General features: G+C 53.4%; 1 protein-coding gene and 1 long non-coding RNA gene across 2 annotated transcripts; both read right to left on the bottom strand.

Moving 5' to 3' along the window:
• Window positions 1–528: 528 nt before the first annotated feature.
• On the bottom strand, window positions 529–10,892 carry PMM1 (phosphomannomutase 1). The gene is made up of 8 exons (XM_066549996.1): window positions 10,796–10,892; window positions 10,583–10,700; window positions 9,620–9,696; window positions 9,362–9,453; window positions 7,091–7,190; window positions 6,215–6,290; window positions 3,361–3,476; window positions 529–2,597 (listed from the first exon to the last, which is right to left on the bottom strand). Exons 1-8 carry the CDS (start codon window positions 10,862–10,864, stop codon window positions 2,475–2,477), a joined length of 771 nt encoding a protein of 256 aa, XP_066406093.1. The 5' UTR covers window positions 10,865–10,892; the 3' UTR covers window positions 529–2,474.
• A 1,542-nt stretch (window positions 10,893–12,434) lies between these two features.
• LOC136556591 (uncharacterized) lies at window positions 12,435–13,222 on the bottom strand. The gene is made up of 2 exons (XR_010783687.1): window positions 12,813–13,222; window positions 12,435–12,725 (listed from the first exon to the last, which is right to left on the bottom strand). It is a non-coding gene; the product is annotated as an uncharacterized lncRNA (long non-coding RNA).
• Between the last annotated feature and the right edge of the window lie 730 nt (window positions 13,223–13,952).

Genomic DNA, 13,952 nt, shown 5'->3' on the forward strand with positions numbered 1-13,952 from the left:
AGGTCCTGCTGGCTATCAATAGACTCACAGGAAAAATAAACTCCCCAAGACTCACACATAACCTGATCCACAGTGAAACAGAGAGGAAGGAATCACAAAACACAATTCCTCCATGAAGGTTGCAGTGGAGGGCCAGAACAGATGACCTGTGAAAAGGGTATCCTGCATACAAGCTTCTCCAACAGGTCCTCTTCTCCCACACAGAAATCTTCCCTGGGTAGAAAGAGGAGTTTGTGGATTTGCTGGGGATTTCTGGATGCTGGCAGACCACTGTGCTCATGCAAATGTGCTGCATCAGAGATCTGATGTGTTGTAGTTAGGAGGTGCAGTCAGGTGAAGGAGACAGCACCCCACCAGCACTGGTCATGCAGTATCCCTGCTCCTGTGGCCAGGCAGCAGTGCCAAGGGCCACCAGGGACTCTGCCCATGGCAATGTGGGGACCCAGCCCTGCCCTGGTCTAGAAGCACCAGTGTCTCTCTCCTGAGGAGGATGGTGGTGCCTTTGGTAGGTGGCAGTAGCCAGCTGAGAAACTCCTCTCTGCAGTCCAGCTGCCAGTGGAAAATGGAGAGCCATAATGAGGGAACTGGGAACAGAAGAAAAGGGGGAGAAAACAGGACCAAGAGAGGGGGCAGTACCATAACCAGCAGGGATGGGGTAAGAAAGGCTCCTGGGAAACAATGGGGGAGGGTTTGCAGAAACCTCCAACATTCTCCAGGTCCACAAACACCAGATCTGTGTACCTTGGAGAGCTCCAAGCAGGACATCTCCCTGGAGGGGATCCCTGAGCTCCTTTTGAGCACCAAGTTGTGACAAGTGTCACCATTGTGGCCACACACTACAATGCAACTGCCAGGAATAAAAGGACAACGTGAGGGAGAAGGTCAAAGGCTGAAGGAGAGATGTGGGTTTGCAACCCACAAAGATCCAGGGAGAGGAAGAGGACATAGGACAATTGCACTGGACATCCGGTCTCCCTAAAGGTGAGCCTGTAAACTGTGTCTGTGGGATGAGATGGGGGAAGAGCAAGCTTGGAGGGCACTGCTGAGCAGGGACCTCCAGGAGCTCTGTGAACCAGGTATGGCTGGTGCTGGGCCCTGCTGGAAATGCCTCTGGCAGCAGGATGGAAAGCTGAGAACTGGGGAGGGAAGGGGACTTGGTCTGCTATGAATGACCTGGGTAAGGTTTTATAAGGACACATCTCTCTTATGAGGAGAGACTGTGGGAGCTGGGCCTGTTTAGTCCAGAGAAGAGAGGACTGAGAGAGGATCTCATTAATGCATATAAACATCTCAAAGGCAGATGCCAAGAGCATGGTGCCAGATTCTCTTTGGTGGTGCTCACCAAGAGGATGTTGAGCAATAGCCATAAACTAAAACATGAGGCTCCACTTCAACATGAGGAAGAACTTCTTTACACTGAGGGTGGCAGAGCACTGGAACAGGCTGCCCAGGGAGACTGGGGAGTCTCCCCTTCTGGAGACATTCAAAACCCACCTGGACACATTCCTGTCACCTGCTCAAGGTGACCCTGCCTTGGCAGGAGGGTTGGACTATGATTTCCAGAGGTCCCTTGCAACTTAACAATTCTGTGATTCTGTGATGCCCAATGGATACAGGAGTGGGAAGACCACTGGAAATCCTTCTACCCCAAACTGTTCCATAGCATGAAGTGCCAGGATCCTCCAGCTGTGCCAGACAAGGTCTGACTTGAAAATATAGAATAATATAGATAATAACCCCTGGGTGTTTTCTGTAAGCTAAAGAGAAGAATTGGTTTCTTTATGCACCCGAGCAAAGCCCAGAGCAGCAGCCCAGTCATGTTAAAGCCATCATTCCCAGGTCATCTCCAGGGAAGGACTGGCACACTGTGGCACTGAAGGGAAGGACACGGTGACCTGTCCATCAGAAAGCCCAACAGTACAACAAGCTGGGATCCCAGCTACTCCTTCCTACCACAGGCTTGGAGCAAACAGCCTTCCTGGCTTCCTGCCTCAGAGCAGTTCTGGTGAATGCCTTGAGCCTCAGCAGCCCCAGCCTCTCTGGCCAAGGTCCAAGGGGGACAGAAAGGTGAGCCACGTGTTCCCTCTTGCACAAGTGTTACAAGAAAGTGAGTTGAAAAGGAGGGAAGAGGAGAGGGAGTGCAGGACAGACACACACTCACTCTTTGGCCCTTTCAAATGCTTTCTGACCACAAAAGCATCTGCATCACTGCCCACCACAGATGAACTGTCAAGAGAAGAGTTTCTCTGGAGGCGAGGAGGGCCTGGTGCCATGACCCCCAGCCACACACGGGGAACGCTGAGGGGCTGCTCAGCCAAGGCCCCTCCTGCCACCCACCCACACTCACGTGCTACATCCTGACCAGCTCTGCCAAGTGGTTGTTTGGTCTACCCTGAGCAGATTCCTCAAATGAAGGTGCTTTTCCTGGTGGGGGAAGAGGGTGGGACTGGGGCAGGGCTGCAGGGGGCGGGCAGTCAGCACTCGTTGGCTCTTTCTGGAAAGAAGATTTCGCGGCATCGCTGCACCGTGTCCTGGGGGGACTGGACACTGTGTCCTACAGTGCGGGGATCGTCATAGATTTCATAATCGTTCCCTCCCTGCAGGGGAATAGAAAACAGGGACAGCATTAGCAGGGTCTGGCCAGAACAACCTCATCCATGAATCCACATTTTGCTCTGTCCCCTGGGAAGCTGGGCTGGGAGCCAGAGGCCGGGCAGGAAGGGGCTTGGTGGGCAGGGGCAGGCAGGGCTTTGCTGACCCAGGGGGGCAGAAGAGGCTGGGCTGGGAGCTCTGCTCCCTCCCTCTTGCCTCCCTCTTCAGTGCCAGGGGAGGAGCATAGAAAAGATGAGGAAGGTCCAGGAGCCTGAGTTAACCCCTGCCCTGCCTGTGGAGGGGCTAGCAGAAGGTAGGATGGGCACATCTGGGGAGCAGAGGCTGCCAGCATGTGGGAAGAGCTGAGTGGATGACCAAGCTGATCTACAGCAGTAAGGAAGCATCATCCTCCACTGCTCTGAAGGGAAGGTGAAGCTGTTCCTACTGTTGAGGAGTCCTCTCCTAAGTGCTGGGAGCTTGTGTTCTGGGTCATGCAGGCCACAGCAGTGGCTGCTGCTCTCCCTAGGGTGCTGGGGCAAGGAAAGCAATGCTGAGGTGGACTTGATTCCCAGCACAGTGAATCCAAGTGATTTCCCCATGAGCCAGCAGAGCCATCATGAGAGCACCCCACAGCACAGGGCAGCATCTTCCCCCCTCACACCACTAAAGGTCTGTGTTGTCACCAGTGGGACCATGGGACCCACAGGACCCATGATGGAGCAGCAGGAGAGAAAGCAGCCATGTGTGGGGCAAGTGGGGCATACTCACAGGGGTTGTCTCGTTCCCAAAGAAGTGGATGGTGTCAAATCTCTCATCATCGAGCACATTGAGGCAGTAGCGTTTGTCCCAGCCCTCTGGGAACACATCAAAGCTGATCATGCCACCTGCCAGGGGAAGGGAGGGCATCAGGCAACGTTGCTGGGAGCTGGCAGGGTGTCCCCCCACCCGGGGATGGGTGGGAGGATGGGAAGGGGCTGGATGTCTGGGGGGAGCCCCCACCCCAAACAGCAGCTCTGCCTTGGTGATCCTCTTGGCACGTGGCTGGGACAGTGGCAGAGGCTGTTCCTATGACAACAGGCTGCAGGGACATCAGCATGGCTGGGGTGACATTAGCACTGCTTCCCTGCAGGCAAGCAGGAACCAGAGGGTTCTTCCCAAGAGAGGCATCTTTGGGGGGGGTGGGGGGAAGATTTTGGCTCACGCCTTGCAGATAGCACCAGCACATTCTGTGTCCCAACAGGGGACAATGACCTTGGAGATTGGCACCAAACTCTCTCCTAGGCTCCTGCTAGACATCACTGGCCCTTCTAAAACCACTCTTCTGATGCTCCTTAACTGTGCAGGGACTGGGGTCTCCTGCAGGCTGTCTCTGCACGCTGACCAAGGACCTTGCTGTGGAGGTACCACCATGGAGGTTCCACCCACCCATTGACATACTCAGGGCACGACCCTGACCTGTGACCTCTTGACACAAGAGTTTAGTGAGGGTTGCCAGCATCTGGAGAGGCACCAAGTCACATGTGACCAACACAGAGTGGCAAGGGAGCTTTCCCAGAGAACATGTATGTGGACATGGACACCCACAGCCACCAAGGGTTAACAAACTTCCCAGCCCTTGCTCTTAGATCAAGCAGAGTTTACCCCAGCACCTTGCTGCTTTTTAGGGGTGCTTGGAGGCAGCACCTTCCCCATCCTCTCAAGTTCCCCACTGTGTCCACAGGTTGCAGAGAGCCCCTTGTCTCAGCAGCAAGACAGGAGACAAGCTCTTCCCAAAATAAAGCCTGCAACTTAGGGCACATGCATGCTTAGGTCTCACTCAGAGCCAGAGGAACAGGCATTTGAGCTGGAATGTGTGACCTCCTTCCAGTCAGCTTGTCTTCTCCAGGCAACCTGCTGGAGTATCCATGAGAAATCCTGGAGTTTCACACCCTCCTTTTTAAATGATAATCCTACCTCTCTAAGGAACAGGGTGAGGACAGATAATCACAGGGTCAGTTCCTGCTGAAGAAGAGGCACTGACACCCCAGGTTGCTCAAACATGCAAGCCCTGATACCATGCACCTCCCCTTCCTGGCTGTTTGGAGTGTCCCTGTTGGTTTGAGGATCCTGAACCAAGCCTCCTTGGAGCCTGAGAAGATGGGGATGGAGCCTATACAACCACCTTGCAGCAGAGAAACTGGACAGGGCAGTGTGATAAGGATGGGAGCAAGTGCCCTATGAGCTCAGGGGAGGCTTGCAGCAGGATCCAGCATCAGAGCACAAGCTAAACTTGGTGACATCCTCTTTTTTTGCATCCAGAGCTATTTACCTGTAAAAACCACTGCCTTTTGCTGCATTCTACTCCTCTAAACAGAGCTGGGCAGCAGGAAGGGGCTCCTGATGCCAGCTGGAGCAGGTAAGAAATCAAAGAGTGAAGAGGTGGTGTGAACCAGCCAGCACTGTTACTCCCCTAGGGAGAGCAGGGGCCTGGGGGGCTGCAGGGACACCTCCCACTTGGGCCTTGAATCCTCCACAGCCAGAAGGCACATGGAGCCAGCCTGCAGAACAGCTACATTTCTGCATGCCCTTTTTTCAGATGCCTGACCTGAGACACCCCACATTTTCTTTGTGGAGGAGCAGGGGCCCCACAGCTCCCCTTCATGTTTTTATACAACAGGCCTGGGCTCTTTGTGGCAGCTTCCCAAAGCCCAAGGAGAAAGGCCCATTGTCCAGCTCTCACACCCTGTGCCTGAGGGCACACAGCAGCAGGGACCTTGTCTTTCTCTGCTCTGACAAATGATGTGTGCCAGTGCTGTGGGCAGCACAGGATGCCCCTGGCAGGATGCTGAAGGCAAGTGAAAGCTCTCAGAGAAAAGCTCTTGGGGGATCAGAGGGCCTGGGGTGTCACCCACTGCCTCAGCCTCACCTCCCCTTGCCCTTTGGCTGGGTGCCACATGGAACCTTCCTATCTCACACCCCTGCAGAGAATCCTCTTCCAGCAGCACCCCCACAACTTACACACCCTCATTTTTCTCCTTATCCTGGCCAGACACCCAGGATTGCTCAAGCCCCTCCTTCAGCTCTGCACCTTTGGTAAGCTGGCTGTCAGAACCAGCCCAAGAAGCGGCCCTACAAAAGCCCATGGTAGAGAGCTGCAATCTCCTTACTCCTCGTCAGCTCTCCCTCCAGGAAGAAAGATGTTTCCCTTGCAGCTAACTGTCCCAAAAAACCCCAGAGCCAACACATGCATTAGTCTCCTCTTCCATTTCTAGAGAAGAGTGCATGTGCCTGGGGCTCTGCTGGCTGCCCCGCTGCTGATGCTTGAGCCAGAACAGATCCCCTGGGCAGAAGTGGGCTCCACTGGCTGACATTAAGGCAGGGATAATGCCACAGGATGGAAACCTGTCTGTCTGGCTAATTCCCAGGGAGGGAAGCCTGCAGCATAGCTTACTCTCTGCATGGATGCAGACGTCATGGATGCAAACGTGACTCCCCTGTGGCAGCTCTCCAGGACTAAAATCTCCTTCTGCTCTTCCCAGGGTTTCCAGACACTCAGAGGGAACAGTTGGGATTCCTGCTCCCTTTCACAGAATTTTATGGGAAACATGATAAAGGCAAAGCCAAGGAAGCCCTCCCTGCTCACCTCGAGAGAAGCGCAGGCCTTTGCCAGCAAATTCCCTCTGCAGGGCTGCCACGAACTTTTCCCGAATCCGCTCCTTCTGTGGAGGACAAGGAGGAAAGGGAAGAGAAGAGGGTTTGAATAATTACATGTTGACAGTCTCCCAGAAACCACCATAACCTGTCTGCTGGGCAACTCTGCTCCCTCCCCACCTGCACTGGGCCCCACTGCCATGCCATTTAGCCAGCTTCCACCAGTCCTGCCCAGTGTCCAAGGAGGCCTCCAGCTCACTCCACCAGGAGGAGCGCATCCCAGATCTTCCCTGGTAATAAAATGCAACTGCTTCAGTTTCCCACAGCCCAGTTCATAACCCAAACCCTCCAGCTTTGCTTAAAAAGTCTTGCCAAGACCAGCTGATCCCTCAACCCCAAGAAAGCCTCCCCAGGCAGAAACTGGTATGAGCATGGGCCAAAACTTCTAGAGAGATCAGTGTAGCAGATCTGCCATGGCCCTCCCAGTTTGGAAAGCCCATTAGTTCCAGCTCTTTTGGGCTGGGGAAGTGGGAGAGAGAATACAGCTGCTGGGCCATCTCTGGGTACTGTAAATGAGGAAACATGCTGTTAAATAACCGCCTTGTTCCCTGGGGCTCTCCCACAGCACAGGGAATCCTGCTGGCCACCCCCTTGCATTGGTGGTCCCTAATAAAATCAAGTTTCTTCCATCCATCTGTGTCTTCCCTCGGGTTTCCTGTCTCCCAGTCCTGTCTCCCTCTTGTTGCATATGCACAGCTTGAAGCTGAACCTCCCTTCTCCTTGGGAAGGGGGGAGCACGTAAGGCCTGAGATCTGGGGTGGTGCCAAACCAGCCAAGGGGAGGCTGGGCCCAGGGGTGGCCCTTGTACCTTGTCCAGCTCGGAGAACTCGATTCGCTCCTCTGGGGTGCAGCTGCGACCGATGGGGGAGATGTTCAACATCCCATTGCGAAACTCAATGAAGGTTCCTCTGCGGGTGGGCAAGGGCACAAGGTTACTGGGGCAGGGAAGAAAAACAACATTCCCCTTTCCAGGAGAATGGCTGCTTAGTGAGGCTCTGCAAGAACATGCAGGAGGAGAGAAGCCATGCCCACTCCTCAGTGCTTCACAACAGGCGCAGATCAGACACCAACAGCTGCTTAAGGTAGCTCAAAGGGAGCTTAAGGGAGCTCAAAGTTTTATAAAAAGAGACTGTGAGAGAAGAGAAATAAACAGTCTCTCCATGCCCTGGGGATAGACTGGAAGCAATGAGCTTAGGGGAGATGACAGATAACATTTTCTAATGTTGTGATAACTGCAAGGACAGCTATTGACTGGCCTGGACCAGCTGCCTGATGAGGCTGTGGCACCTCTACCCCATGAGGCTCTTAGGAAATGCTGTGTGAGCTGGGTGAAGCTGGCAGTACCTTGGGGCACTGGGATGGCCCAGGTCAGTGTAACTCGCTGTTGATGCCCGGCAGCAGGCAGAGGAGCAATCAGTGCCTCCTCAAGGGACACAAATCAGAGTCTTTGTATCTCCCTCTTGACCCCTGCACCTTTGACTGTAGCTCTTATCTAAGCCTGCACAGACAGGATCCAGTTCCTGCTTGCCACCCTCACCTTGTGCTGGGGTCACTTCTCGGCTGCTTCCTCAGTGGGGTGGTTGAAAGCACTGAGCTGGCAGAAAACTGCTCCCTTCTTTCATCTCTGGTAAAAACCCAGCTACTTCTGCTTATCAAAGGGTCAGCTGTGCCAGCACTGGTGGGGCAGAAGCAACAGGGGATGGCAGCCCTGTCAGTGTGAAATTCTTGTGCTGGAGAGGAGATCCCCTCCCCTGTCCAGCTGAGGACCCCTGAGCTTATTGTCCCTCCCAGCCCTGCCTGCTGTTTCTCTGTGATAAAGTGCTTACCACCCTGACTCTGGAGGAAAAGCTCTCCCCCCCCCATTTCCTGACACAGTGAGGAACATCATGGCATGGACACACAGGCAGCCATGCCTACAGCCCAGCAGCAGCATCTCTGTGGCACTGAGGGTTTGGTGGCTCACACCCCAGGCCAGGACTCAGGAGATGTGGGTTAAAGTCTTTGCTTTGCTAGAAATCCCATAAAGCTAAATCCACAGAGCTCTACTTGGGAGCTGAAACTCCACCAAGGTTGTTGGGTAACCAGACAGCAATGAGGCAACCAAACAGCCTTGAGGGCTCTGGGTCCCAGCCCGTGCTTTTCGGGGGCCTTGCTCTGCCAGCAGTCCTGACCCCCCTCACTGGTCCTTGTACTGCCACGTGGTGACTCATAATAAACAACTATCTGGATCACAGTTTAGCAACTTCTACCAGAATAATTTCACCTGCTTGTGTTCACTGTACAAACACAGGGGGAGAGCAGGAAAAAAATGGCAAGGGGAGGGCAGAGCTGCTGTTCCCAACAGCCCTGGGTGGCTCATATGTACTTGAAACTGTGGTCTGAGGTGAGGTTTGACTCTGCAACCAGGCTGGTTTAACTCCTGCTCCCCCTTCCACCTTCATGCCATCAATTCTCTCTCTCTCTTTCTGTGCTAACAGAGTGAGCTGATCCAATGGAAGACAGCCCTTTCTTGTCCCGGTAGTGGCCGTGGTTTTCCGTCAGCAGAGGTGTACCAACCCAGGTCACCCTCTGGCTGCTGGGTCTTAAGGGGAAGAGCAGTGAGCAACACAGGGTAGAGAGCAGAGCAGGGCCAGCCAGCAACACTGGGTTAGAAACAGTGTGAAAACGTGTGCTCAGGGGCTGGACTTCCCATCTTAAGTTCCATTGTTTGCCTGCTTGGAAATATGTACTACCAGTGATGCCTGATGTCCTGACCAGTAACAAGCTGGTACCATTGTCCTAAATGAGATACACACAGTGGCTGCACCCTGCTTCCCAGGGAGGAAAATCCAAGGGGCAAAAGAGCAGGCACTATGCTAAAACATAGTGCAGACTCTTCAGAACAAACACACTTCCTCCATTATTTGCCCAAGGTGCCCAGCTCAGGGGGACAGTGATCCTACACAATGCCTCTGGATGCTAAGATATAAACCTGGAGCAAGACAAGCACTGTAGATCAGCTCTGTTTAGGAGAGATCTGGAGCTCAGCTCCATAGAAATCAGTATCATGACTTCCACTCGTGTACACTTGAGCTGTTACCGTTTCTTGGGCAGCTTCAGCAGTGCCATGTAGTTGAGACAGAAGTTGATCAGATCCTGCAGCAGCTCCTCCCCCAAGTGGTCCTGAATGGCCTGCAGAAAGAGAAGGGCAAGTGACCATGCTTGACTTCTCATGAAGCCCACATGGAAGGGCAGCAACTGGGGAGAAGAGGCTGCCCATCTGCCTGGGCCGGGCAGGTGCTGCTCCCCATGGTGCACAGGGCAGGGGAGCCATGGCTGCAAAGGGAGCTGGACTCACCTGCTTGGAGACCAGCTGCCCATTCTTGTATTGCACTGTGCCGTTCTCTGCGAAGACGTAGTCAAATTTATCAATGACTGAGAGGGGAGGAAAAAAAGAGGAAACATTACTATACTGGGGCAAAGGGGCAAAAAGGACTGGGATCGGGACCGAGTGAGCCATCTTCTTGCTTCCTTAGTACTGTGCTTTCCACAGCTCCTGTGCTCTGCAAAGGGCCACTGGCCATCCTACGCTCCTTGCTTTCTTTCCGCAGAGTGGATGAGGAGATTATCTTCTGCTCACGGGTGGGGAGGTGACGCATGCAGGGGGAAACGACCTGACTGAGGTCACGGGCTGAATCAGTTGCAGGACGAAGATAAAGGCTCACAAATGTTTGGCTTTCAACTACATACGTGCTACTCTGCTCTCTGCTGTGCCCTCCCCACTGCCAGGCTGCTGGGGTGATGTGGTTACTGGTTATCTAACTCCAGCCCCCCCTGTTACCCAGACACACAGCACTGGCGACTCAGCAATCAGCCTCAGCCGGGAATTTCTCGGCCTCCCTGCACTAACGGAGTGGGAGGCAGAGCTTGGAGCCCAGTGGCGCTTGTCATCCATGCCGGAGAAGGAGAACACGGTGGAGGAGGCAGGCGCTGCCCCCTTGCCCTCCCACTCCTTACTCTACCCCATGCCCCCATCGGAACGTGAGGAGCATAAGGGGGACCCTGAGGGGACCCTACCATGGAGCAGCAGGGAGGCGAAAATTGCCAGCAGGGCGTGAAGCTGTCAGAGCTCTGAGGTAGCTCGTACAAATCGAGCCGGCAGCCCTGGATTGGAGCCGGCAGCATGGATCGGAGCATCCACTCGGGCAGAGGGAGCCAAGCAGCAGCTCCCGCCTGGGCACGGCCGGCCACTCCAAGGGCAGCCTTGGGGCTGCATTTAGGGCACAGGTGCCCCTCGGGAGACCTCGTTCGCCGCGCTCACCTTCGTCCCCTTCCCCCAGCTGCTCGGCTATCTTGGCATAGTCGGAGCCTCCCACCACGCCGATGTGCACCCTCTCCCGCAGCTCCCGCAGGAACGCGTCCACCTCCGGCTCGATTTTCTGGCGGGGAAGCAGCGGGTGAGGCCGCAGCCGACGGGACGAGCTCCGCCTCGCCGGCCAGCCCCCCCGAGCCCCGAGCCCCCGCGCCTCGCTACCTGCCGGGCCGGCGTCAAGGTCCCGTCCACGTCGAAGAGACAGAGCACCCGGCCCCGCGCCGCCGCCATCCCGGCCGGGCTCTGCGGGATGGCGGGGGGCGGGACCGCGGAGCTGATGGCGGCCGCCCGCCCTCCGGGGCCGCACGGGCGGGACGTGCCGCCCTGCCCGGCACCCCCGGCTGCTCACCCGCGCCTCCACGGCCCTCACAGGGATGCACTAAGGTGCGGGTCTTGAACGGCTCCCCCGCTTCGGCTCTTTCCTGTAATCATTTTCGAGCCTGGAGTTTGGGGGACGGTGGTGTGTGGCGCGTCTCTTCACATTTACTGTTATTGCTGCAGTGCCCCCGGAACTGAGGGCTTTGGGTCTGGATTGTGCTGCCTGGTAAGTTCAGCTCCTCTGAGGGTTCCTGTATCCTAGTGAAGGGGACAGGAGCAGCACGCACTTTCCTAGTCAGTGCCTCACCTTGCTTTTCCAATGGGATGCTGTTAATATTTTCACTGGGGAAGCGAAAATACCCTCTGCACAAAGCCAGTAGCTTTTGCTTTGACCCACCTACCATTTACCCCACGAGTCATTTAGGATTTAATTAGACCATCTGGTCAGACCTCATTCATACGGCGCTGTGTTATGCTGGCTTGATGCTGACAGCCGGCCCCATATCCCTCCTCCTCCCCCCCCCACCCCCTAGTCTCTTACAATAATTCCTGAATTATTTTCCAAAATCAAAACCAGCCTATGTGGAACATCCAATGCTTTCTGCTCAAAAATTAGCTTGCATTCTCTCCCCCACCAGTGCTCAGTGTGCTGAGCTATGTTGGAACTGGGGAGAGATTTATTCTTCTTTTGCCGTCTGATTGTTTTTTGCCTCAGTATAATTTGCTCCAAGATATCATGCAACCCCTTTTCCCAGTTCTTCACCAGACTTCTCTCAAAAGGAAGCATTCAGCTGGCTTCACGGATTCTGTTTTTTCTTGTTTGCGGTTTATGATTTTACTGCTCCCACTCAGTGGCAGGGGTATGTACAGAAACAATGTCAATAATTCACCTCTGTGCCACTGCCTCGGACAAGGTTTACCAAAATACCCTCAGCTACTTTCTGGGGGAGACATTTGTTGAGTCCACCAGGACAGCTGTTTCGATTCTGTTTCTGTGAGCTGCCTCTGCAACACAGCAAGTCAGGAAGTCTTGCATGGTTATTGCATATGTCACTCACTCCAACACTGATATTTCTGCAGAATCTGTGGCCTTCTGGATCAGACCCTGGTTATGGGCTCCCACCTCTAGAAACTCTTTTCTCAGATGCAGGGAAGCTCCCAGAATGGTTTCTTAGCACCCAGCTACTTTGTATGCACTTGGGTGCTGAGTTTTGATTTTAGGGTTATGCTCACTTATAGGACTTGTTGAGGTGTGGTTACACATTTATCATCAGTTAATGTGTGGACACTTACTCCAGAATATGAATCCATCCAAGTGTGCCTACCATGGCATGCTGATGGGTGAGCAGAGATGCCTTCCTGGATTTGGGTGCTTGAGTGCCAGAAGCCAAGGAACTGTTCCTCCATGCAGCAGAACCGTGAGCTAACACCCAGGGCTCTCAAAGGACAGCCGTGGGGTCAGACACACTGTGAACTCCCAGGGTTTCAGGAATGCAAACCTTTATTTTTCATAAAGCATGTCTGGGTGGAAGCAGTGTGGAGTTAGCATTGTAGCAGCACTGGGATCTGCTGTAGCCCAAGCTTCTCCATGGTCTTGTCTTCTGGCTGCTCCTACCTGCAGCTTTCTTGTCTGGGAGACACCTCTCGTGCCTCTTGCACTGACATTACTGTGGGCATCCCAAAAGCAGGAGCTGTTCTCCCCAGGCTCAGGTGCATCCCTGTGCTGCAAGGCAGCAGTGCCACCTCGGGGCACTTTCCAGAATTGGGAGGTCTGCTAAAATACAGGACAGCATTCACATTCTCACACTCCTGCAGTACTGCCGGGTTTATGCTACCCAGAACTTCCTGAAACCTGAATTACCTGCTGTGCTTCCTCAGCTTGTCCTGCTGCTTTAGGGAGTCTCTTCATGTCAAAATGCCTCTCCCAGGAAGCACCAGCTGGTGAGGACCGGGGACAACTTGGTTTCCCTGGGAGCATAAAGGTGCCTTGTGCTGAAGTGCACAGCTGTCCACAGCTGGGGCTGTTCCCTCAGCTGGGTTAGCTCTGAGAACAGGGCGACCATGGCTGTTCTGTTCTGGTTATTTAATACTCCACACTCCAACCACTCCTGGTACATTCGCTTGGTTGCCGCTTGGATAGGCAGCAGCTGTTGTCAGGAATAAAATCTCTGTTACCAGCAGGAAAGGCCAGGAAATTTTGTTTGAAGTTTAGAAGGCAAACAACTGTGAGCACTGGCTTACACTCTGTCTAGAGCTGCCATTAAGGTCAAAGTTTTCCTTTTAGTTTTAAAATTAAACTTTTAAAAGGTAAAAAAAAAAAAAAAAACAAAAAAACCTGTTTCCAGGTATTTTCTGTGGGGCCAGTACTAGTACTTGGTAGCAAACCAGCACTACATCTGAAGAACACAGCCAAAATAATCACAATCACACATCTCTGTTACAATCCCCTTCTGTTACAAGACCTCTTCTGTACTGTGCTGATACAGACTGTTACACAAACAGCAAACTCTGTGGTTCATCATTTGCATGTCATCAATAAGCATGCAGAAGGCTGAACCAAGCAGAATGAATTTCTTCCCCAGAGCCAGATATTTTAGGCAGTGCTATATAATCCTCCCCAATATCCCCTCTGAAGCTCCAGAGGAACCCAGTCATGGAAGTCTACTTCTTACTCTACCTCTTTTTTCCTTTTTTTTTTCCCTTTTGAAAGTAGCATCAAGGCAGTCAGGAAAATACTTTTTTCCGTTTTAAAACTCTGTTTGGCCTCTTCTTCAACAGCAGACATTAGACATTTCATACATGCAGACTTAGATGACCAAGGTTTGAACAAAACCTGTGCTGACAGAACATCTTCATTCACCTCATCCAAGCTGTGTCAAGCTGCAGGAGTATGGTTTTAAATAGTGTAGTACTTAGAGAAGAAAAGATTTCCTAGACTTAAATAAGAGTATTGCCTTTGGCCAGTTTGAGCAAAGGGCAGTTGCCACCACTACTTCCATTA

Source organism: Molothrus aeneus, chromosome 5 (genome assembly GCF_037042795.1).
Source record: "Molothrus aeneus isolate 106 chromosome 5, BPBGC_Maene_1.0, whole genome shotgun sequence".
NCBI lineage: Eukaryota > Metazoa > Chordata > Aves > Passeriformes > Icteridae > Molothrus > Molothrus aeneus.

Coding starts and splice junctions, on each gene's coding strand:
- PMM1 (XM_066549996.1), bottom strand. CDS start 10,864: ATGGCGGCGGCGCGGGGCCGGGTGCTCTGTCTCTTCGACGTGGACGGG. Junction 9,454..9,619: donor GGCAGCTGGTCTCCAAGCAG/GTGAGTCCAGCT, acceptor CTCTTTCTGCAG/GCCATTCAGGACCACTTGGG. Junction 7,191..9,361: donor CTGAAGCTGCCCAAGAAACG/GTAACAGCTCAA, acceptor GCCCACCCGCAG/AGGAACCTTCATTGAGTTTC.